Raw genomic sequence first — 25,750 nt, forward strand, 5'->3', positions numbered from 1 at the left:
TGGTAATAGACATTGGCCCGATACTCGGCTATCGATACATCTTTCCAAGTTGTCGAGTGGGAACGATATCGAAACGTTCTCGACATTGCTTCTAGAACGATTCGATGAGAAAAATCGAGATCAAAGTTTGAGAAGATTTCCCGATCGTTCTTTCTCGCACGATTTCTTGAAAGAGGAAGAGACGCAGAGAAAGAGAGAGAGAGAGAGAGAGAGAGAGAGAGAGAGAGAGAGAGAGAGAGAGGAGCAGTAGAGAACGTAGAGGAGATGAGCTTTTTATCACGATCTGATCTTTCACGGGTTTCATGGACAAAAGGAATGAGAGTGGGGTTAATTGTCGTTCGGAGGTTGTGCCATTATTCCCTTTGCGGGAGTCGCATCTCCTCTAGCGTAATAATTTTCTTTTTTATGAATGAACTTAACCCTCCGTCTCCTTCTCCCATCTCCCCACTCTCCAACCTCCATCCTTTCTTCCTCTCGTCGATCCATCTCGCTCTCGACGACATCGTCGCGTCGCGTCTTTGTCGAAGCTGGGGGTCGTTCCAAAGGTTTCCTATACTCGATCTTAAAGGCTATTTTCGTTTTTCGAATATAACGATATCTACGTATACACGTATATGCATGGCCGTGCGAGTAAAGATAGGTAACGTCGTTTGAAAAGATTTGGAAAAATACGAATTTAATCGTATACATTCACAAAACGCAAGATAAATTTGATGGACGTGACGATAACGGCATACGCACACGGACGCGCGCGCACACTCACTCGTATAGACCAAAGAGTATTCTCCGCGAACGTGAATCTGATTCATCGAACTGTGATTCCGCAGTTCGTCGCTGCGTTTCCGCGCTTTTAAACCTCGCGCACTCTTTGCTAAACCCGAATGAGGTAACTTTAATAAAGTGGACGAATTAAAACGTACCATTTCAAATGCAATTACGTGGCGATACGTCGAAATATGTATGTGTGTGTGTGTGTGTGTGTGTGTGTGTGTGTGTGTGTGTGTGTGTGTGTGTGTGTGTGTGTGTGTGTGTGTGTGTGTGTGTGTGTGTGTGTGTGTATACATATATATGGCTATATACATGTGTACATAGAGTATATGCATACCTATATATAAGTGGGCATATCGGTATGAAAACGCGAATGCGTACGTACCTATATACGCGCATACGTACGCGTATCTGCCCGAAGCTTTTCACGTATCAATTTTCGAATATGGTCTATTTTTGTAACCGACCGAAATGGTTTTTGAATAAAAAATGACAATAACAAATTTTAAACGGGATGTGCGTTCATCGATTCGTATACGTACGAAAGTCGATAGAACGAATCGAATAACGTGGACGAAACTATTTCATTAAATAATAGACGCCCGATAATTATTCATCGTATTTTCGAACGACCCGTTTATAAAGTCCCTTTATGAGTCACGACCGGCTAAAGACGAGCCTGTAAACAAGTTAATACCTTTGTTTATTACTTCGTTAACAACGTCTACGAAAACATAGCTGATATTCGTAGATATTATCAAAATGCTCGAGTACGATAGAACATCGATATCGACGTTATTTTACCTCGTTTTTCCGCAATGCGATTGCGTCGATGCGACGTGAGCAATATTTACGAGCGTTTCTTCATAAAATCACAGATACTTAGTCACTTATCGCGAGTCAAACTCCGTAATAGAATTATAATAAGACGTTCTAATCGTCTGCTCGAATTCGTAAAACTTTTCCTTTTTTTTTTTTTTTTTTTCTTTTCTAAACTCTTCGAACTTTTTACATCGCATTCGAATTTCAATATATAAATTAACGTATATCTCGTAATTGTTAAAAACTCTTTAACGGCAAGTAACGCTTCACTCGATTTTTACGAAATTTCGATTTTCGTAAAACGTAAATTCGTCTAATTCGTTCAATTTCCACAGGGATTGCTCTTACGCGAGAAATATATTTGTAGGTACGACCGATCGGGATCAACGGACGTTTCGTATCGAAGACGATGATCGTAAAGCTGGCGCCAATTGCGAGACTTCGAGGCTATATACGGTCGTCCTTAAAACATCCGTAATGTAATATTTCATTTTTTCGAGTATCGAATACCGACACCTACTTCGTATAATTCGTATCGATATGAAAAGTGAAAATAGATAAGTTTAAGCGGACAAATCTCCACGTCGATCATCTTCTACGAAAGTTGTTTCTTTAACTCCTAAGAAAGAAATCGATCCCATTGCCAATTTATGGTCCGCCGACGACGCCGACGACGAAACAATGACCGTTAAGATCGCCGTTCATGGTTCACGGTTAGTATTATTGCGGCACGTAGCATCGCGCGTACACGTAAGGACAACTCATACCGAGCAGAGAGGGGAAAAGAAAGAGAAAGAAAGAAAGAAAGAAAGAAAGAAAGATAGAAAGAAAGGAAGAAAGAATAAAAGAGAGAGAGAGAGAAAGAGGGAGGGAGAGAGAGAAGGAGGGAGAGAGAGAGAAGCGCACGTGTGCCGCTCGTCGCACATCCTTCCGCGAAAGCTTGTCTCACGAAGGAAGGCAGGTGAAAATTAATTGTACGGGTTACCGGCTTGCTCGAGGAACGTTCGAGGAGGAGGAGGAGGCGGAGAAGAAGAAGAAGAAGAAGAAGAAGAAAGAGAAGAAGAAGAAGAAGAAGAAGAACAAGAAGAAGAAGGGAAGAGGGACACGCGTTTACTGCCGTCTTCTTGGCGGCGCTCAAAGTACGGGTCGTCGTACACACACAGGATGCGTCGATCGATTTTGCCTCCTCTTACCCTCCGCGACGCCTGTTTCCCTCCGACCTATCATCGTCCTCTCTCACTCTCTCTCTCTCTCTCTCTCTTTCTCTCGACCCTTTTCTTTCTCCGTCCATCTTTCTCACGCGCGCACGCACGCACGCACGCACGTACGTACGTACGTAACGCACGCACGCAACTCAATTCGTTAATAGTCGCACCGGTCCTCGAAACCAAACCCGTCGATAAGGGATATCCGCTATCGTTGCGAATTTCTTTCTCGTGCGTCTTCACATTTTCGAAAGATGATATTTTCCTATCCGACGATTCTATATTTCGATCGGAAACGAAAAAGCTAACGTTATAATAAATAAATAAAAAAAAAAGGGAAAGGAAAGTTAACCGCTGATATCTTTATTAATTTTATTAATCACCTACTACCCTTTACGACGAATTTCTTTCCTGCGAATAAAGTATATTGCTGGATAATTAAAGATACGGATAGCGATATTAAATTTTTCAAGGGCGCTGAAAAGGAAAGAGAGAGGGAAAAGAAGAGAGAGAGAGAGAGAGAGACGTCTAGTCTTTCTTTTTCTTTTTAAGAAAAAAAATGAAAATTATTTTCGTGTTATAAAAGTTGTCTCTGAAGAGGTCGAGAGAAAGAGGGAGACGCGAAGAGTAGTTGTGAAAAACTTTCTGACCTCAGCGCTACACTTTCTTTCCAGAAAAGTGGAACTCTGAAAATCGGTATGCGAGCGAGCGATAATTATCGGGAGTAGGGCGTCGTCCTCGTCGTCTCCTTTCTCCGATGCAAAAAATTAAGCGACGCGCGTGAAAAGGTGGGGAGAAGAGAGAGAGAGAGAGAGAGAGAGAGAGAGAGAGAAATAGAAAGAGAAAGAGAAAGAGAGAGGGAAATACAGGGCGCGTATTTACAACATCGAAGAGCGAACGATCGAACCGGTAAATTTACCAGCGAATTACCTAGTGTTCCTTACCGCGGTGTAACTCCGACGAACGCTCCTACGGAGCGGATTTTAGGCCGCGCTCGTAAATCCGGTTCTCCCACGGGGACGGTGGCTGCGGGCGGTAGAAGCAAAGAGAAGAGAGCTCCGCACTTCGCCTCCAGCCTGCAAATTTAAGGCTTTTCCAAAGGTGGTACGCCTCTTACTCTTGCTCCCGTTATCGCTCGGACTTTCGACTCGTCGAATATATATTTTTCCAAAAATTTTCTTCGATCTATCGAAACTAACGGTTAACATCGGGAAATTTCCATCGGACATCTTGGTGCGAACTATTCTACGAACGATTCTTCAATACCCATGGATTAGTTTTTCGATGCGAAAAAGAAAAAAAAAGAAAAAAAAAACAGTATGAAAGACGATTAACGAAGTACAAATTTTATTTTTTATTGTTACACGTTGTTGACAAAATTTGTATAAAAGATATGCGATACAATTCGTTGATTCGAATTCGTTGTATTCTATTTTTATATCGAAAAGAAATTTGTTATTAACGATGTAAGAAAAAACAAAATAATAAAAAAACGATCTATCCTGTCCGTTCGTCTTAATAATTTTGTTAATATTCGCATAAGTAGAAAAGAAAAGCGACGATATAAAATCGTATCCTTCTTTGTTACAAAGCGTAAACATTTTTAATTTAAGAGCTTCGATTTCATCTGTACGATGCTGCCTTTCTCAATTCTCCGAGGCATCCTTTAGCGCTTATTAATCAGCGACAACACGTGAGAACAATCTCAATATAAAGGACAAACTTCGTTGAATTATACATAATACGTTGTTGACAAATATATATAACAAATATATATATGTATATATATATATATATATATAGACACAAATATATATAATGCATAGGAGAGAAGCAAAATTATTAATTCGAATGTGTTATATTCTACTTTTACATCACGAGAGATTTGCCATAAAAAGACGTAATCTGTACTCTCTGGTCGTTGATGATTTTTTAAATATCTCGACAAGTTCGAAAAGAAAACAGTGATACAAGATCGTATTTTAACTCTCATTGCGAAAACACTTTTTAGTTCGAAAATATCGATTTCATCTCTACGACGTCGTCTTTCATCGATTTTCCGAAAGATACTTTTGGCGTTTATTAATGGGTTCACCGTGAACATGTAAAAACAATTTCGATATAGAGTTTGAATTATTTGTAAAAAATGTTTCATCCAAATAAAAAGCATTATCTACGCCATTTGGTTGTTAACGGTTTATCAAATATCTCCATAAATTAAGAAAAAAAAAAAGCGCTGATATAATACGACATTTTCTTCCTTCGTCGTAGACTTTTAGTTTGAAAGTTTCTTACGAACTAAATCATCGCTGTAACGTCGTCTTTCGTCGATTTTTCGAGGCATCCTTTAGCACTTATTAATCAACCCACCGGCACCAACACGTGAGAACAATCTCAATACTACGTTTCAGATCGGGTATAGACGAAAATGGCGGATGTTGAGCATTCACGACCTTCGGTCGTGACACGCGCAAGGATATCCGGCATGGGGTGGCCGCGAACCGACTAATTATATGCGTGCGATCTATTTTTCTTTCCTTTTTTTTTTTTATTATATTTCACTTGGATTATATCGTATACGAACGAGGGGTTGCTAGAGAGAAAGTTGGAAAAGTTGGAGCTCGTATTTCGGGAAAACAGCGATCTTCGAAGGGTTCTTATCAAGGACGTTTCTCGGAGGTGGCTCGTTAGCGGACAACGGAGAAGCCGCGAGGGACGATGAGAGCGTCGTTTTCGTCTTCGACGGATGGACGGAGGAAGGGAGGGAGGGAAGGACGGGGAGGGAGGGAATGGGGGAGGGAGGGAGGGACGAACGAAGGAACGAACCAACGAACGGACGGATGGATGGACGAATGGACGGACGGACGGACGGACGGACGGAGGAGCAGGGGAGGGTTGCGGAGGGGTTGCGGAGGAAAGCGAACGACGACGACGACGACGGCGACGGCGACGGCGACGGCGACGGCGACGACGACGTCGGAGAAACGCCGCGCGGTTCGCGATACGGGTTTGCCGAGAGGAGTGGAGGGATCGGGAGAGGGAAGGTTCGGTGTTGGACGAGCAAGCGTCAGCGGTGCCGAGAGAGCGCGCGAGAAAGGGAGAAAGAGGGAGAGGGAGAGGGAGAGGGAGAGGGAGAGGGAGAGGGCGAGGGCGGTGAGGGGAGGAGAGGAGAGAGGGAGAGGGACAGAGAGAGACGCGGTAAGGGAGGAGTTGGCGGAGGAGGAAGAGGTCGGTCAAAGGGGTGGGGAGGAATGGGGAGGGGCAGGAGAGGCGCGGCGTGGAAGAGAGCAGTGGAGTGGGGAGGAGCGGCGACGTTAAGAATACCCCGACGGTGGTCGACCGGCAGAGCAGTTGAGCGTCGCAATTCGGTGCGAGAACATCGTCTGGTCGCGGGGACGACGCAGCAATATTCTCGTTCCTCGTGCCATAACGAAAACTAGAGAAAACGACGACACGAGATCCGTTCATGCGCTTGCGTCTTTATGCGCATAGCTACGAGGACGACGAGTCGCATTAGATCGGTGGCGCGTTTATCCGAGCGCGTTCTCTACGATTTATACCGCGTATCGTTAGTCGCTTCCTAACGGTAAGTAAACTCGAAAAGGACAGACGATAGATAGGCGTGCGGTTTCTTCATAGTGGTGAAAATCGTCAGTGATCCGTGGTTCTTAGTGACGGTAGAGATCGGTCCGAGCGCGTAGTTCGGGGTTAACGGAGGACGCGCGTTCGAACGTAGAAAAGGGAGACGCGATCGTACACTCGTCTTTCAAATAAGCAAATAGCGTCTTGTCCCGATGAGGGGGGATTCAGCGAGACCGGGTAAACGGCCGCTACGCGCGCTCTCGGCGTCCGAGAAGATGGATGCGATACAGAGGGTCCACGAGGGCGAGAGCAAAGCCTCGGTGGCCAGAGACATCGGGGTCCCAGAGTCGACCCTTCGCGGATGGTGCAAGTCCGAGCACAAGATCCGAGGAATGGCAAGGAATTCCTCGACGCCGGACAGCGAAGTGCACTCGCCGGCCTCGTCCTCCGGCACGAACAACATCAACCCTGGAAACATACCCGCTGGTGGATCAGCCAACGTTTCCAGCGAGGACGAGAGTCCTTGCGTGAAGAGGCCGAAACTGGACCAACAAACGTCCATGACGGCCACCGGCAGTTCGTCCTTCCTGACGAACGACATTTGCCTCGACATAAACGACGGCAAACAACAGCAACATCAGCCCGACAACAAGCACAAAATAGATTACGTCGGGCTTATGACGAGTATGGCCAATATGAGGCCAGAAAACAGTTCGTTGCTGCTTCAGCAACTGGGCCTTTTGTCGGGCGCGACCGGTAGCCTGGCAAAAAATCTTCTCGGAATGACGGCGGCCGGTCTTTCGCACGGTAGCACCGTCGGCCTCGTCGAGAACGGCCTCCAATACACAAAGAGCACCGCGACCAATATGCTCTCTGGATGCAACGGCGGTGTCGGTGTTATCGGCGGCGGCGGTAGCGGCGGCAGCGGCGGTCTCAGTGGTGGTAGCAGCAGCAACGCCGGAAAGAGACACAGCATCTCGGCGATAGCTCCGGCGCAGATGGACTCCGTCGCCAAATCTTGCACGAGGAAGATTTTGCCACCGGCAGCGGAGGCACCATCGACTCCCGTTCCTGCTTCCCCAAGAAAAACCAATGATAACGTCGGTAGCAGCGGTAGCGGTATCTGCGGTATCAGCGTTCAACGTACAAAGGCGAAAAAGGAGAACGTTATTACTACCGGGCCCGGTATGTGCGGCAGCTCGACGACCACCGCGAGCAATAACAAGAGGATCGACGATGCCCTCTGGCTGTGGCTAACGCAGCAACAACAACTCCTGGGACAACAATCGGCCGCGTTCAATCCCAGTATCAATCAACAAGACGGCTCGTGGTTCTGGCAATGGTACAAGCAGTGCAGCTTTCCATTGCTCGCGTCTACGCAAACGCCGACGCCTATCGCGGCCAGCACAGCTGCCAGAAGATCGCCGAGCAGAGCTAAGGCCCTTCTCGACAACGTCCTTTCCCACAACAACAACAACAACAACAACAACAACAACAACGACCTGGAGAAAGCGAGGCGCGGTATCAACCACGAGGAGGAAGGAATCGATTCCGTCGCGGAGGACGTGCCACGGAGCTCCGAGGAGGCGATCGAGCACGCCGAAAAGTTCCTTAGGTGGTTGGATAGATGTTCTGAACCCTCCGTCACGAGGCTTCAGGTCTTGCAATTTAAATATCTCTTGGACAAATTGAAGGCGTGTAGAAAGAAATCGTCTAGTTTAAAGCATAGCAGAAAGTAGGCGAGCGCGCGGCACTCTGTGATGCTAAATATATAATCTTAAGAAAGAACGTGTGTGTGCGTGCGTGCGTTGCGTGTGTGAGCGAGAAAGAGAGGATGAGAGAGAGAGAGAGAGAGAGCGAGAGCGAGCGGGCGCGAGAAAGAGAGGGAGAGCAGTAGGAGCGTGTAAAGGACGCGAGCGCGCGACGAATCGAGTAGAACGAACGGGGACCGCGATGGAGGGTGACACGAGGTGGGGGGAGGAGGGGGAAGGGTGTCGGGCGCGCGGTTGCAAAGAGACGAAGAAGGATGGATTCCAGCTTCTATTCCGCGAAGTCCCATTCGGCGAACGGCGACGATAAGCCTCGCGCGCCGATAGCTCGCGGCTTCTCTGCGAGAGCGGTAGAAACGAACGAGAGAGCGTAATCGGAGAAGTATGTAATATTAAAAAAGATAAAAATAATAATAATAATAATAATAATAAAAATAGAGTCGGAAACAAAAGTAGAGAGAAAAAGAAGAAAGACGCGAAAAGAGGAGTCGTTCGAGAAATCGAAATGAGAGGAAATAGAAAAGCGAGGAGAGAGAGAAGAGAGCAACGCGTAAGCAGAGAGAGAGAGTTCCGTACACCGCACCGTTGCAGCGGCGTGTGCCGACGATTCGTGTCTCGCGCGGTAGTAAATAATGCCATGTGTAAACGTGGTTACGCTGGCTCGGGGGAGGTCCTCCTCCGTGGAATAGCACATGCGCTCACAGAGAGTAATAAAGAACTTTTTTATGAATGAAACAACTCGGTCGGCCGGTCCCTCCGCCCCACCACTCCGGCGACGTCGGCGGCGGCGGCGGTGGCGGCGGCGGCGGCGGCGGTGGCAGAACGGCACAACGAGAACCACCACGAGCTGCGCCTCCTCCTCCTCCTCCTCTTTCCCCCTCTTCTTCTTCTTCTTCTTGCCTCCTCCACCACCACCCCCTTCGTCTCACGGCGGCACTAGCGCGAGTAAAACGGCTCGACACGTTGCTACTACTCCACCGCTCCTCTCTTCTCCTCTTCTCTTCTCTCTTCTCTTCTCTTCTCTTCTCTTCTCTTCTCTTCTCTTCTCTTCTCTTCGCGACCGCACACGACACACCAGCCAATCCGAAGTACGCGCGGGAAACGTTATTATTGCTGCACCACGAGGAGAAACGCCGGTCGCCGAGCGTGGCGCAAGCAGTCGGAAAGACAGACAGAACGAAACGAAACGAAACGAACGAATATAACGAATATAAACCACCTCGCTCGCCTTTCTTCCCTCGCACCATCATCATCATCATCATCATCATCATCATCATCTTCCACCTCCTCCTCCTCTACGTTTCTTTCTTCCTACATCCTTACGATACCTTGTACCAAACCTCTTTCTTCTTCGTTTTCTTTTATGAAGCGAACAAACCATGCACGTACGCATGCACGTCGTACATGATTTTTTTTATCTCTCTCTCTCTCTCTGTCCCTCCCTCTCCCTCTTTCCATACACGGTGAAACGCTCTGTTCGTTTTCGGAGGAAACGCGAAAAAAAAAAGACCGAAAGAAGGAAGAGGAGAAAGAAAGAAAGAGAGAGAGGAGGCGAAGAGACAAGAGACGGCAGAGAGACAGAGAAAATGTTAAAAAGATAGAGAGAGGAAAGAAAAGAAGACACGCGCGCTCTATACGAAAGGACGGGTGTCAAGGACAAACGGGCGATGGCGCGCGGACTCGCTTCGTGAATCTCTCGATTTACTATCGCACGCTCGCTCGTTCGCTCTCTCTTTCTCTCTCTTCCTCTCCCTCTTTCTCTACATCTCCCTTTTCCCTTCTGCTCCTCTCTCGGCCTATCCAAGAAGCGTAACGCGATCGCCAAAGATCCTCGAGGCGACGTAAATTCTTTTCTCCGTTCTTAATATTCTCTCCTCGGTCGCGCTCCGTCACGCGACGCTTCTTTTTCCTGCGCTTTTAAACTCCTTCGACTTGTGTACCTTCTTTCTCTTTCTTTTCTTTTTCTCTTTCTTCTTTTTCTTCTCTCGTTTTACTATTTTTTTTTCTTTCTTTTCCTTTTTTTCCCCCCCTGTTCCTTTTTGTTTCTTTTTTTCCGATAACGCCTGGAGGAGGCTTCCAACGCGAGATAAACGCCGTTCGTTTTTTTTTTTTTTTCCTTTTGTTCTTATCGACGTTCCGTCTTTCGAATAATTTAATATGCACTAACACGCTCGTTTCTCCACTTAGTTACCTTTCCCTTAGATAATCGGACCGAAATCAAAATACATCTAGATCGTAATATGATCCGTTTATTCCCTTTCTATCGAAAGATTGTAAATAAGAGAATATACCAAATTTCCTGAATATGGACTGTTGTAATTAAGATTTAATATGATATATCGACTCTCTAGACAAAGTATTATCGATCGATCTATTGTTTATCGTTCGCTTAACGTGTAAGTTTTACGTGCGTTCTACGCGAGGGTGCAAAAAAGAGAGAAAGAAAAAGCCGTGCTCTCTTTTCCAAATTAAAAGAAGTGTGAATGACTTCTCGAAGTAAACAATATATATATATGTGTATATATATATATGTGCATGTATATATATATATTTAAAAAAACAAAAAAAGAAAGAGAGAGAGCAAATCGATTTTCGCAAATCGAACGTTTTCGTCGAGGCTCGTCGTAACGATTTCTGACGATTCTATCTACGATTTTTCGATGCAAAACTATATATATATATATAAAAAAAAAGTCTCGTTACTTTTTCGAATTTATCGGCGAGCACATGATTTTTGTAGCGAGCGTTCTCGCAACGATTCTACCTCTCGTTTTTGTTAACGGTTTTTTTTTCTTTTTTTTCTTTTTACTATTATTCGTTTTAAGTTCGTTAATAATAATATATATATATATATATATATATATATACACACATATATATATATATATATATATATATATTTGCCGTCTCGTCGTATCGGCAAGAAAAAAAATTTGTTAAAGAAAAAGAAGAGAAAAAAAAAGAGACCAGAGGCACGAAGGGGATCTCGCATCGCTCGGCGGAATCGTTATTCGCGCTTACGTAGCTTTTTATTAGTAAAAAAAAAAGAAAAAAAAAAGAAAAAAAAAAGACAAGAAAAAGGAAACAAAAAAAAAAGAAAGAAAAAAAAAACAGTCAAAGTGTTTTTCAGGTTTTTCTTACCAATACGAGATCCTCCTTGCCAAGTGGCTCGTAACTTATGTAGTCGCTAACAAATTTTGCGCATCCCTGCCACGTGTACAGTTCCGGATATGGCAGTGTACTTCGTCTTATACTCGTAGACACAAATTTCTGCACAAGAAAAGCGATATTATTGTCATTGTCATCGTCATCATTATCATTATTGTCATTATCATTGTCATCGTTCGTTTTTATTATTATTATCTTCGTCGCCGTCGTCGTTGTCGTCGTCGTTATCGTTATCCTTTAAAACACCACTTTGTGAGTTTGTTTCATACTTTTGCACCACATCGTCACGTGCAAGATCGTTCACTATTCTTTTTTTTTTTTGTATCTTTTTTTTTCTTATACTTTTCCTCTTTTAACTGACGTTAAAGAAGAAAATAATAAATGAATATATATGTATATATCTTGACTGAATGTAATGAGTTTTCTCTAAACGATTATCAATCGAATTTTTAATATTAGACTTGATCGTTCTTTTTTTTTTTTTTTTTAAATCGCATAATTGAATAATAGAAGCTGGCGATCTTGCGAGCGACGAAGTGTATATATAGAAGGAAAAAAAAAAAATGAAATTAAAAGAAAATAAAAATAAAAATATACACGCGATATAAACACACGAGCACGCGTGCGCGTGCGTGCATACATATGTACATACACGATAAATAAGAGGAAACCAAAGTGAAAAAAGTGTCGTTGTATAATGGGCGGCACATGTAAATAAGACTGTGACCATGCACTCGCACGCGAAGAAAAAGTGCATGCCATTGTATTGTAGAACGTTTAAAATATGTATGAATAAATGTATAGCGAAGTTTATTTTTATTATTTAGATTATAGAGAGAAAGAGAGGAGAGGAATGCTCGAATGTAATAGAAAAGATTCCTATAAACTATAAACACGGTTACGTATTTCCGTTAGTTGAATTACGAAGATATGAGAGAGAAGTAACGAGCATATACGTGACAAAGAGAGAAAGAGAGAGTGAAAGAAAGAGAGAGAGGGAGAGAGAGAGAGAGAGAGAGAGAGAGAGAGAGAGAGAGAGAATATATTAGAGAGGATATATACGTTATAATATATCGAGAACACACGTATAAACATTCCTCGTCATTTTATATATACATATATATATATAATGTATGTATGTGTATATATATATACACGCGTCCGCGTACGCCTTTCAACGCGACTTTCAGCAGATTTTAAATAATAACAATAATTTTATTTATGAACACATTTTAATTTTTATATGGAGAATGCCTTTGTACGACGAGTCGAAAGTATTTATCGAAAGAATACACCGAAGAATAATAAAACACGTGTCGCACGATTTTTTACCGATCCTTTAATCCGATAATGAAACGGAAAAAATTTTCATTTGATTGCCATTTTCTTTCCTTTAAATCGTCTATCGAGTCTATCGTATCGCGATCCAAAAGAGGATTCTTTTGGCTCGAATATGGCTTCCTCCATTCGACGAAACTTTGCACGGATCAATCTTGTGATGTACAGTAAATCCCCGTACAATAACACGGCTTATATGTTACATTATACATTTTTTTTTTTTTTTTCAATGGAAATCATAACACAATGAAGATTTTTAAGATGATCAAATCATGGAATACCTGTGCACGGTATCAATTTCTCTTTTTTTACCGTAATATATCTTAATACACGAGTGATAACTTTTGCGTAGGAGTTATACGAATCCGTGTTGAACGGGATTATACTGTACTCTGTTGTTTTTCTCTTTCGTTGGGTTCTTTTCTTTCTTTCTTTTTCTTTTTCTTTTTTTTTTACGAATCGATCATTACACGTTTCGATCCTTCGAAATACACAATTTTCATCTTAGCACGAAACAAATTCGTTGTTACGAAGGCGCAAAGACTGAACGTGAATAATTTCATGAATACATACATGTACTTGGTTCGAAAATATTAATTTGAAATTTTCAATGCCATCGTTTCGAATCGTTTAACACTAGAATTACCGATAATATTATTCTGATATACCTTAAAGGTATATTTCGTATGGTATTTCAGAAAAATGGAATTTATGAAATTGAACATATATATATATGTATGTATGTATGTACGACATACACACACACACACACACACGTATACAAAATATTTCAGAATAAGTAGGAAATGTTTTAGATATCTAAACAATAAAAAAACATTTATATAGATATATGTCCCATTCGAATTTCTTTTCAGATTATAGCGAACTTGATTTTCAAGAAACTTTATCTGCTTACTTTCATAAAAGACGTTCGAAATGACGACCTTCTCGCATGCGAATACAAACTCGCAACGTCTTACGAATGATCGTCTTACTCTTTCCATCTGTCTAGATCTTTTTCAAATTCGTTAGAAATTTCGTTCAATTCTTTCAATTCATTGAGTTTCATCTATTTAACGAAAGAATTAATAGCAATACAATAATTCGTTATTACACGAAAACAAAGTCAAACAGGACATATATCATGTGAACTTCATTTATTGTTTTGATGTCTTGATGTCACCCCTAAAATATTTCCCACTTATCTATCAATATATATACGTCTATAAATATACACACATATATATATATATATATATACGTATGTATGTATGTATGTATGTATAAGTATGCACGTATACGAACACACAAAACACAATAGAAAAGTTATATTGCCTTGAAAAAATTTGCAATGAAATTAAGAATAAAAAACATTCATTGTGATCGAAGTTGGTAAATCTAGCGTTAAAGTGGCAAGAAAAAGTAGTGAAATTTTAGTGAACTCTACGATAACTTAATACATATTATATCAATTATATAGTATTCCATCGTAATATCGTAGAGTTGCAATGTCTCTACTAAGTTTGATCGATTGAAAGTTTCATTTTCTACAGTTTAATCGATAATACGATTATAACGGAGGAGGAATGATAATTAAGCTTTTCAACGCAAAACTTATCGAATCGTTGCTTTCAATAATTACACAAGTTATAATTTGTGAAGAATTTATACGTGCTGACATGTTACGGAGATATATCGAAAGACCGTAAGTATCGAATTGTATTTAATGATGGCAATGATGGTGACGACGAAGACGACGACGACGACGACGACGACGACGACAAGAAATTACGCGCGAATTCAATAGTAGATTTGAAATATATTGAATCGAATATATATCGTAAAAAAAAAAGGAAAAAAAAAAGACAAACAAACAAACAAAGAAAACTGTAATTATATCGTATTAAGAATATTTGTGAAATACGAAATATATATATATATATATAATATGTATAAAATTTGCAGATGATATAAATTAATAAACGACATTGTTTGGGTGTCATCGAGATAGTCATAAAAATCATGTTCCATATTTATTGGATATTTCGTTTAATAATAATAATAATAATAATATAATAATAATAATAATAACAACAATCATTGTTCTTACCTTCACGCCACATTCATTTTCACACGCCAATAAAATAGGCTTTCTATCCTTGTATTTAGCATGAAATTGTCTTCGAAAGTTTTCAGCATACAAAAGCAATAACCTTTCCTTATCATTGACACTACAATAACTATCCGGCAGAGTTAATAAGTAAACTTCTTTTCTAATATCCTTTTCGGGCCAACACAATTGAATTAAACCCAATTCTCGTTGAATTTTTTGTAGAATTTCACGTGTAATCGGGACGGCCGTAGGTCGATATTCAACTTCGATAAAATCCTCCTCTTCCTCGTATTTATACCTCTCTTCATCTTCTTCCTCCTCTCCGTTATATCTTTTCCAGTTTATCGACTCGCTGTTAGAAATGGCGGTTGAAAGTTGAACGGGAATCATTGAACTTTTTATAATTTCCGTTTGTCCGTGCAAGTTATTTCTTCGTTTGTAGAGAAAGGAATGGAAAACTTCTCTCGTCTCGTTTATATTCCAATTTTTGATGACAGGAGTAACACGATCCACGAAAGTAAAAACTGTTATTTACCAAGTTCGATTACCGGCACGTGCTATTGCAGTCGTAATGATACGATTTGAGAACTCGAGAACTCGATTGCCATGTAAACAAACTTTATCGTCATGACAGCTAAGTCGCTCGAGTGATTTGAAGGGTTTCGTTAATATTTTAACCATTCGCTCGATGGCACCAGCTGTCGATCCTATCATCTTTTACGTATTACTAAAAAGCATACTTCACTCTGCATTTACCTTCGTAGTAAGAGAGAGTACGCATATATGATAGGTACAGGCGTACACGCACACAAACGTAAATATATTTTTTCTTTTTTTATTAAAAAATGAACGTACTCACTTAGGGGTTAAAAATAGATTTTAAAGACTTGTTTAGAAAAAGAAGTCTTTGATTTACCAAGATACAAGAATATACGTGTTCCTGTAATAAGTATATATCGCTCGTATCGAATTATTCTCATCGGTCGATAAAACATTTCTTTTATACATATTCCAATTTTTATTCTTACATATTTCGTTTAATCTTGAGATCATTCAAAGATTAACAACCTTCGTAGACTTTAGCAATCTTTGTGGATTAACTATCTGCTTTGATAATAATATATATATATATACACGTTCACACACACACACACACACCCATGTATTTATTTCTCTTTTTAATAAAATGTTCGTACATTTATCGTTATTGCATTACCGACAGATACGTACTAGGAAGAACGGCAAATTCACGGCAAACAAACGTGCTCTCTAAACTCGTTCGAAAGTCGAATTTCAAAATTTACCAAAATTTCCAAAATAACGATTACCTTTTTCCTCAACTCTAAGAAATCTTGATATACTTGATTGTATTATTTAATCGTAAAGAAATATAACGTAAGAGAGTGATATTAAGCAATGTTAAACCGTGAATAGTATAGATCGTTTTATTAATAAAAATGTTTAGATACAGATTCGTATAAAACATACACAAGATTAGAACAAAAATACGCAGAAGCAGCAAAGTGCAACTATTCACGATATCGCGTATATTTGATTTATAATTTATACATATTATAAGAAATTACGATGGTATAGCAACATACAGTAAAATTAGTGGAACTGAAATACATACATATATATATATATATATATATATATATATATATATATATATCATCACTTCTGCGGATATTGTGTATATCTTTCTCGTATTAACAATTCAGTGTGATAACTTTCCGTATGTTTCCTGTAGTATATATTTTTAAAAGTGATCTCTTCTGTTACAAGACCAATCGAATAATTCTATTCGCAAGTAGTTTGTTGAACGGTACGCTTGGCTAAACGACACAAATATAAATTCGTGCGAATAATGCCTGTCATACATATATATGAATATTTAAATTCTTGAGTTTTCTTAGTTCCGCGTCATGGATCGATATCTATTAACATAAGTCAAGTACGTACATTATATATACGACGAGAAATTTATTATATTTTTTTCTTTCATTTATTTCTTTTTCTTTGTTTTTTATTTTATTATTATTATTATTATTATTTTTTTTTTTTTTTTTTGAGCGAGATTTAATAATGTAACAAGATCCTTTTTGCAATTCTCTCGAAAAAATTCTAATTTATATCATGAGTATCTTGCCGCCACTTTTGAGCCGCTTCCCTTCTTGCATCGGGTACCAATTGGGAACGCATTCCTCCTAAAACGTTGCTCGTTGCCTCGGTGGCAAGAATAATGGGTTTCACTACCGTTGGCGGTATCTGTCTAAGTACACCGCCCACCGCTCCTGACACACCTTTCTGTTCGTGTTCCTCGCTTGCAACTCGTACCAATTGATTAGCCGTCTCACCGAGTCCCTATACAAATATATACATGCACACACACACACATATATATATATATTTGATACCAAAATGAAATCAATCGAGTCAGAAATATAATGTCAAATCTCCAAAATATAACGAGATAACATATTGTTCGAAGGTACACGATCTTAAACGTAAGCGAAAGTGGACTAACTTTAAATTGAAATTTGCATACCTCTTTAACGAGCATATAAGCATTTGCCATTCCTTCACGAATATCCTGTGGTTGACTATACCTTTTTCTACGGCCCTTTTGTCCTCTTGACTTTCGACGTACGCTAGGTCCTGGACTGACCATGTCGTATGCCGTTTCGGCCGTACTCTGTATGGCATATACAAGTCTAGACGTTAGCTCCAATGCTGCCATAGCCGTGGATGTGGTGAAACTATTCGCACCTCTTTGCAAGCCACGAACTATCCTTCCATCTTTTTGATACTGCTCTATTGGTAACCAGAACAGATCACGAATTCCTTGAACTGTTAGGAAATGTTTAAGTGCTAGGATTTTCATTGACTGCATCTTTTTAAAAATACGTATCAGAGAATAGCATTTTCAAACTTATCGAATAGAATAACTTGTAACGAGATTCATCTATCCAATATATCATAGTATACGATCTAAATTTAGATCGCTTTTCGTTTCGTTACTTACACAGCTGTACCAACGAGTGCATAGGACCGACTCCTCCAAGCAAACTGGGTAATTGATTCTTCTTTATATCTTGCAACCATTCTGACAATAGAAACGTTACGAGTTTGTCGAAACCCAAGAGTCCGTGTCGATGCGTCAATCTTTTCAGTCTTAGTTCGGAGCAGTTCAATTGCGCCAAACCCATCAGAAGCCCGGCCAAGGGCCCATGAGTGAGATCTACGCGTTTCCCGTGGTAATCTAGTCTAACCAGAACCTCGGGTGCAAATATCACGCTCCTAGAAAAATCGACATTCGATCCATGTATACCTTGATCATAACTTCCGTCCAAATAATCGTGCAAGAGTTTACCTAAAATATATCGGTTGACAATCTTCACGAACTTCGTGAGTCGTCTTTGGCTTAGTTTTGTTTTCTTTGATCGTCAATTCATCCTCCAAAAGTATTAACAAATTTTGATCTATCGTATTACTCTGCGGTATATTCGTTGAAATTTGAACATTAGGCATCGTAGTTGAATCATTTATGCTCATGACAGGTGGGTGGTGAGTAGGTGTTCCTTGTTTGGATACCGGAGAAGATTGAGAGTTATTGCAAGCGGCTGAATTATCAGAATTTTGCTTCGAGCCGCCTCCGAGCTCGTTAAAAAATTCAATCAGAAATAATAGACTATCCTGGTCAATATTTAGGCGTAGTGGCAGTACGCTGAGCTTCAGACAACATTCTTGAGCCGACAGTCTCGGATCCGGTCTTATGTGAACCGCTTTCATGGAAAACATATTTGCGTGGGATTGCCTAGGTTTTGCTTCGCTACTATATTGATACAAGAATTTGTTGATGTGAGAAGAGGCCAATCTGTCCCTAATTTCGATCTCATTGACCAGTAAAATTTGTCTAGACGCTTCCGTTGTGTTTTCAGGATAAACCTCATGTTGAAAGCGAACTTTATTCAATTGCAATTCCATTAATACGTCGTGCTGACGATTCGGGCCACCGGATGTTTGCCAATCCATCAATGTTTCTTTAGCCCTTATGCGTGGTGAATTCGGTACGCTACCAAAACGAACTTCGTTTGGACTGATCGTAGTGAAACCTACACCGGCAGCAGAACGACTTCTGTAGACGACAGAAAATAAAGAATCGCATTATCAACAATTTCTCGAATCGATTATTAAATTCAACAGTTCAGTTTTCGATGTGTACCTTCCTTGCATACGTGAAGTATTATCGTTAATAGTGACATGTTTCTTTGCTATCGCCTCGGAGTTTTCAAAATCTTTTCCTCCGTACATATGCCAAATCAACGTCATTTCGCAAAGCGTATATCTTAAGACGGCAGCAGGATAATGTCTAGGAGCTTTCAACAAATCAGTTTTACCAAGGGGAACAGAAAAATGATTATCTACAATCCTTAATGACTCTTCGGAAAGCCAACGAACTTCGGGTATTCCGTGTCTCGGCATAATCCCAGCACCTGCTTCTTCACCTAAAATACAAAAATCTTCATCCGCATCTTCTGTTTCACTTTCGCATATCGTTTTGACGCAATCTTTCGAATTTGAACATATTTCAGGAATAATTTGAGACCCAGGACGTGATTCATCGGGAAAGAAAAATACTTCGACTTGACTTTCCTTCACCGGCGATTTTTCATCTGTATTTATCGTTGTATCTTAAAGATAACAATTAATTTTATATACATACATGTACATATATATATACATACATATATATCATGAGAAACGAACGAGCAATAGAGATAGAGACATTATCAAGTGATTCTACCTTTGACCGTTTCCTCCATTGCTTCTTCCATCAAACTGTTCACCCTTTCGACTTGACTTTTACTCAAAGTATTGATACTCTCATCGCCGAGTAAACTCTCCTCGTCCCCTGAACTGGGTACAGCTATATTTTCTGTACTCCCTGTGTTTGATGTTAAATCACCATCACTGGCAAAATATGTAAGTAATTGAGTCAATGCACGACCAGAATCTGAACATGTGCGCACGTGTAATACATTGTTGCTTGCTCTCAAATCCACTCTTGGTGCTCCTCCACACATTTTGTCGTTCAATCTTAATGATAATTCAAAAAGACCTAGATCCATCACGCACACGTAATCTCTTCTTAAATCTACATTCTTTCCTAATTTATTGGATATAAAAAGTCCAATATCCTCTGCTATAAATCGCAATGTCGAAGTGCTCGTCTGTGCTGCTATATTACTCGACACGCTAAAATTACCAAGAGTCACCACCGATCTTAATGGCAAGTGTAACGGCCTGTAAATAAATTCATGCGATATACGTCCCCTTCTACGCTGCTATTAATAACTCTTGAAAAATATTTTTATCGAGTTAAAGAGACCTGTAATCTACTGTGCAATCCCAAAGATGTAAGTGTAACTCCGTAAGAATTCCCGGCGGGGAATATCCAGCAACGGGATGATCCGCAACGTCCAAGCAATCGGTAAACTGTGTGAACCATGATGTTGCGGTTGAACACATTCTATGCCTCAAGGTAGCATTCCTTATACCGACCGCTACTCTGAAAGTCTATCAAGAAGAAGAATATTTAGATATTTATATTATATCGCGCAATACGACGATCCAACAAAAATATATAATAAATATATATATATATATATATATATATATATATATATATATAGAAACTCTATGTTTTCGAACCTTTATGCGATGAGTTTGATGCGCAGCTTGTATACGAACAGCCACCGTTACCATGTCCTTATTGCAAGAGTTCGTTGTTATATTTGCACCTGGCTCACATCTATATATCGCTCTTTGACAATGCCTCGGTATAACGCTATTTATAGATCTCAATGGTGGAGTTTGCGAAGGAATCGTCGTCAAGCCGCAATGATTTAAGGATGCGTTTTTTATCATAGCACAAATGTAACCCATATTTATATTTCCTTTATAAGCAGTAACAGAAAATATCGTAGCATCCTCTAAGCGAAGTATTAGTTCACCTTGTTGGCCGGGAATAACGTTGCGCATGGAATCGCGTACAGGAGTGTACATGGTCAAAAGACCTTGATTAATATTCAGAGTCAACGCAAGTTTACTTTGACCGTTCTTAGAAGTCTTGTTTGGCTGTTGTTTGTAACTTCTATCTGCTGTAGAATGGAATATACCTTCCTCGTCTGAATCGGAATCAGAGTCATATTGTATACCACTTTTACACATGCTGAATCTATAATGCATTTACAGATATGCGATAGGGACTTTATATTGCATATGTGCGCGCGTGTATATACATACATACATACATACATACATACATATATATTATGTATATACAATAAAGTAGTGAAGCGTATCTTAAAATCTTTACCGAGGATAGGCCGATTCTTGCAATAACGTTGATGCTAGATCGAGACCAATGTGACTTTCCATGTGAGAGGTATATTTCGGACGTGGCGCAGAAGGTTCCCACAAAAAAATGTCGGTGTTGAATCTATTATACAATAACTCGTAAAGATGTTTCGACGGTATTTGGACAGAAACGGAAGGCAAACTGATTTCCACTTGAACTCTAGAACCACGGGTCCCTTCTTCTATAAATTCTAACATTTCTTGTCTACTGCCAGGAATTATCAATTCTTCTCCTTCTCTGTCGATAAGAAAGTTCTACTATTTATACTTACATATTTTTTTTTTTGCAACGTATGATACTTAAAATGTTGATACAAACTTTTGTTCCGAATCATCCTTATCTCCTTGGCCATGAGGTTTAGAGTGAGGCGTATCGGATTCATGTATCACCTTTTTGGAACTAAATGGCGATGGCTGATACCTGGGTGCATTTTCCAAAGTATCGTCCAAGCTTGAATCCGGTTCTCCTTCGGAACTATCTTCCAGTTGTCCACCCGAATGAATCGGATATATCGTGATTACTACCCTAGCCCAGCCAAAGCCTTCGTTTATCTGTTGATACGATCCATCGTTTTTCTCATCGGCCGTTGCTTTGCCAATTTCTATGGGTACATCGGTATCAGTTTCTAAATACGATAGTAACATATGCCGAAACTGAAGCTCATGCCTAGCTGAACAGTGAGCACGACTTTCCATGGTAGAATGGATTTGTGCATCTGTAAGTTTGAGTATCATGTAATCTGGTCTTACAGATCTCTTCCACCATGGTGCTCTATTCATATCATGCAGAGGTCTCAAGTCTGGTATAGGAAATCTATGATAGAATGTGTATATTAGAAAACTATATCGTACCTTACATCGAAATTGCATAATCACCTTAATTTTATTGTACAAGACGACGAAGATACTCTTGTATCTATTCTGGAATCTGGTAATGCTGGACTCTCTACCGCTTGATAGAACAGCGTTTGTTGATTCTAAAAGATATAATGAGCGTCAAATTTGGTCATTCGTATTGAACGGTTTATATTCAAACGTTAAAAAGAACTAACGGTATCTCTCATATTAGTTGTCTGATTACAGGTACATATCGGTTGTGGATTTAATAAGGCAGATATTCTATCCACAATTGTGATGTCTATCTCAGTCTTACATGGCTCCAGTTGGATACTAATTAATAAGATAAAGGTACGATTAATAAAGAATGAAAAGAAGTTATACAATTTCGTGCAAATATGAATTTACTCGATCTCTGTGCGTGGATGTGCAAATTTGATCAACTGAGCATGTCGAACGGCTTTCTCCGTATACTGAAATCTCATTCTAAAATCCGTTTTATCGGAAAAACCATAATTGTTTGCGGCTTCCTTCTGAAATCCCAATAATTCAACAAATTCCGTATTTGATGCTCCGTTTGAATTGCAAGTACTTGAATTAACTAAACATTCTACAATTTCTAAACTGGCCAGCGTTAAACTGCCCGATATTACAGAAAATTGTGTAGTCGTTCTTTCGCTTCCCTCTATAATTAATGGTGCTGCGAGTAACCTGTAAGAACAAAACACCTTGAAATACGTTCCCGTCATAAACGTCGGTAAGAGTAAATGTCTTATTTATACCTAATATGGCTAAGACGGCAAGCATCTAAAAGTAATTTTGATGCTTTATCAAAATCTTTATTTCCATAACCACCGGCTGCAAAAATTCCCAAGTTTTTAAAGAATTCCTCTGCTGAATTTTTCATTTGCTTTATACTGCTGGTAGTCAAACCGAGGCCTTCCACGTTCGTTGTTAATATATCTTCGTGTAATAAAACTACAGCGATCGACGATACTCGGATATGAAACTGCGACGTTTCTGCAGATGAATCGGAATCCAGACTGTGCCTGTGTTTACTGTGCTTTGGCAAATTTGTCGTTGAACTTTTCGAACTGATACTACTGGCTAATATACTGTCTTCCATGCTTAGATTATTGCTTATAATAGAATCATTCATGGACGAAGACCCTGGTAAACGCATTGGCAAAAATTCTTCTTCGTTATCCGAGTCTTCCAAGGACGCTGTTGACCATCCTTGCGTATGCCTCAGATCCTACGGAGAAATCCGAGCGTAGAATTTGTGCAATTCTTCCGATGATACGTCTATCCTTAAAAATTCAACATTGTTTTACCGTTGACCTTATGCCTTGTATAGGATGTATTTGATGAATAAGTTCTCTCTCGACTCTATTGAAATCGCTACCAGCCATTGGTTTCTCCGTACAAGTCCTCGGTGCAACGTTACTTACGTCTTCCAAGTCCGGCGACGCAAGGCCATGTGCTAGTTCAAAAAGAACGTGTACTTGTCGAGGACTCAGGAATGAAGTAAAAGATCCCAATGTAACTTCTAATTCTACCTAAAATAATTAAAACTTTTGTTGGATATCAAAAACGCAGGAAGTTTAATTAGCTCTCTCCCGTGCCAAACTTCTTTACCTTTGGTCCCAAAACACCTTCGCCTTGTTTTATTTTTAATCTGAACTCTTGTCGTCCCGCGAATTTGGCAAATAATATAGGGTGTGATTCGCTTAAATTATTAATTATATTTTTATCAGGATAATTTTGCATACTTTGAGTGGGCGATATTTGTGCGGAAGAAAATTGGCCATCCGAATTCTAGAAAAAAGCATATCGTAAAAGTGAAAAACACTATACGAATTCCGCTAAATCAGTTATTAAAGAAGTACTTTTGAATCTGGCGTAGACCCCCTGCTCATAGTCATAATACTCCTTGAAAATGTTCTCGCTCGAGATGGAAATTCATCCGTATGGAGGGTTACTCCTTCCAAATAAAACCGTTTTGTCGTGAAGGCTGAAACGACATAGCCTTTCCCCGACTGATTCGGATCTATAGAAGTATGACTTGGATCCAACCCAGCTTCGTCGGAATATTCAAGATACTTTATACACATTTCCATCGCTACACCCATCGAAGAATCTAATGGTACATGTTCTAACCTTATGACAGTGTCTATAAATCTGACTTTTACTCTACATAAAACTGAAACAAATTAACTTTGATGAGTATATTCTCTTCGTATATAAATATATAGACATGTATTACGTTATGTTTTATTTTTATATCGACCTTCTGGCATTGAGAGTCTTACTTGAATCTATTGTCTGTGCAAACAATTCTACTCCTTCTAAAGGTTGTGTATTTCCAGCGCTGTTGGCATCTTGTTGCAAACATTCTTGTGCAAGTTGCATACTGGACGTCATCGAACTCCACATGGATTCGAACATCGAAGTTCCTGTTTCAGCCCTTTGCCTAGGTTGGACCGTTAATCTGAGACTGGTGACTTCCACGTAACTCGCTTCGCTGAGCAATGCAGACCATGGTATACTAACGGACATTTCCGTTATGAAACCATCAACAAATTCCAAAGGAAGATTTTGTTGTTCACCCATTTCGTTAAGGGCCTGTCGTAAAGTTACAAGTTTTAATTTGATTTTTTATCTAAGAACTATTATTTCTTTAAACAAACAAGTACACACACACACACGCGCGCACGCACGCACACATACGCGAGCGCGCGTAAATAGGAAAATGTTTAAATTATACATTTTAAAGCTATATAATCGTTTAGCAAATTCCGTTGAAAGAAAGAAAAAAAAGTTGTGAACTGAAACTATGTCATACAACTAAAGTCATGTAAATTAACAAATTTATTACGTATATGCATTAATACATGTTTAAATTAAAATATTCATTTATATCATCAAGATTAAAAATGAATCATTTTGAATAGCTTTTTAAAAAAAAAACATGCACAGACTTATCTCCGATGCTAATAAAAATACTGATAAGGATTTGAAACAAAGAAAATGCTATTACCTGCACATCAAGGCTAACATTGGTAACACGACCAGTTCCATTGTAAAGATCCACTGTAAGCTGATCTAATGTCAATTTTTCTTCCAAAAACTGACCGAGATATCGTTGAAGCAGATATCTACAGGCCCTCTTTTTTATTCCTTCCGACCACGGTAAACATCCCAACCAAGACATTTTATTTCCTACAACGAAACGATCTACTCTAAGAAAGGCATGTGTAATTTTTTTTTAAAATCCGCTCCGTCGTTTCAATGCGTGACGATTATTATTCAGCTGGCATGGCCATGGACAAACAAATTAACCAAACAGATTTCATTTCCCCGACACGTGTTGTATCTATCGAAAAAATTCTCGACATAATACTCGAGAAGCGACAATCGACAACTCAGTTTTTCTTAACGTCGCTTTAGCTCGCCAATGTTTTCCCCTTACAAGTTAACACGTATATGTGTATTTATCACGCACACACTGTCTGAATGTCAGCCCAAACACTACTTCTCCATCGATTGAAATCAGCTGACTCTACGGCATGTCCGTATTATACCCCCGCCCATTTTATTACGAATTCGTCAATCGAGTCACTACTAATCGCTACCAACTTACTTTTCAACGATCTTCGACCTTAATTTCGATCCAACCTCGATCGATTTCCGGTCTCTCGCAAGCTTCGGGTCACTTTCCT

The 25,750-nt window shown here is 39.9% G+C and overlaps 3 protein-coding genes across 7 annotated transcripts in view; 1 reads left to right on the forward strand and 2 right to left on the reverse strand.

Moving 5' to 3' along the window:
- The window catches only part of LOC122637159 (protein distal antenna-like), a 29,086-nt gene extending 18,393 nt beyond the window's left edge, over nucleotides 1–10,693 (forward strand). Inside the window, exon 2 of one of the 2 annotated variants that reach the window (XM_043829121.1) lies at nucleotides 6,304–10,693. In XM_043829121.1, coding sequence (XP_043685056.1) covers nucleotides 6,590–8,116 — 1,527 coding nt within the window. In that variant the 5' untranslated portion in view covers nucleotides 6,304–6,589 and the 3' untranslated portion in view covers nucleotides 8,117–10,693. Of the gene's footprint in view, nucleotides 1–6,294 lie in introns of both variants that reach the window. The other variant, XM_043829120.1, reaches the window with a different exon arrangement.
- Nucleotides 10,694–11,070: 377 nt separating this feature from the next.
- On the reverse strand, nucleotides 11,071–16,795 carry LOC122637169 (dynein regulatory complex subunit 7-like). Its single transcript, XM_043829144.1, has 2 exons — nucleotides 14,763–16,795; nucleotides 11,071–11,416 (listed from the first exon to the last, which is right to left on the reverse strand). The coding sequence occupies exons 1-2, from the start codon at nucleotides 15,153–15,155 to the stop codon at nucleotides 11,273–11,275; spliced, it is 537 nt and encodes a 178-aa protein (XP_043685079.1). The 5' UTR covers nucleotides 15,156–16,795; the 3' UTR covers nucleotides 11,071–11,272.
- Nucleotides 16,796–16,808: 13 nt separating this feature from the next.
- Nucleotides 16,809–25,621, reverse strand: LOC122637150 (autophagy-related protein 2 homolog B). 4 transcript variants are annotated; one of them, XM_043829104.1, is made up of 19 exons: nucleotides 25,069–25,620; nucleotides 24,341–24,653; nucleotides 23,918–24,231; nucleotides 23,667–23,846; nucleotides 23,363–23,587; nucleotides 22,811–23,283; nucleotides 22,437–22,739; nucleotides 22,244–22,361; nucleotides 22,068–22,168; nucleotides 21,511–22,005; nucleotides 21,151–21,429; nucleotides 20,484–21,009; nucleotides 20,161–20,348; nucleotides 19,576–20,075; nucleotides 18,994–19,276; nucleotides 18,142–18,906; nucleotides 17,794–18,068; nucleotides 17,317–17,618; nucleotides 16,809–17,132 (listed from the first exon to the last, which is right to left on the reverse strand). In XM_043829104.1, exons 1-19 carry the CDS (start codon nucleotides 25,240–25,242, stop codon nucleotides 16,893–16,895), a joined length of 6,054 nt encoding a protein of 2,017 aa, XP_043685039.1. In that variant the 5' UTR covers nucleotides 25,243–25,620; the 3' UTR covers nucleotides 16,809–16,892. The 4 variants fall into 4 exon arrangements, with proteins under 4 accessions (XP_043685039.1, XP_043685040.1, XP_043685038.1 ...); XM_043829105.1 differs by having other exon boundaries at nucleotides 17,378–17,618; nucleotides 18,994–19,462; XM_043829103.1 differs by having other exon boundaries at nucleotides 18,994–19,462; nucleotides 25,069–25,619.
- Nucleotides 25,622–25,750: the final 129 nt, after the last annotated feature.

The sequence above is a fragment of the Vespula pensylvanica genome, chromosome 24 (assembly GCF_014466175.1).
Source record: "Vespula pensylvanica isolate Volc-1 chromosome 24, ASM1446617v1, whole genome shotgun sequence".
NCBI lineage: Eukaryota > Metazoa > Arthropoda > Insecta > Hymenoptera > Vespidae > Vespula > Vespula pensylvanica.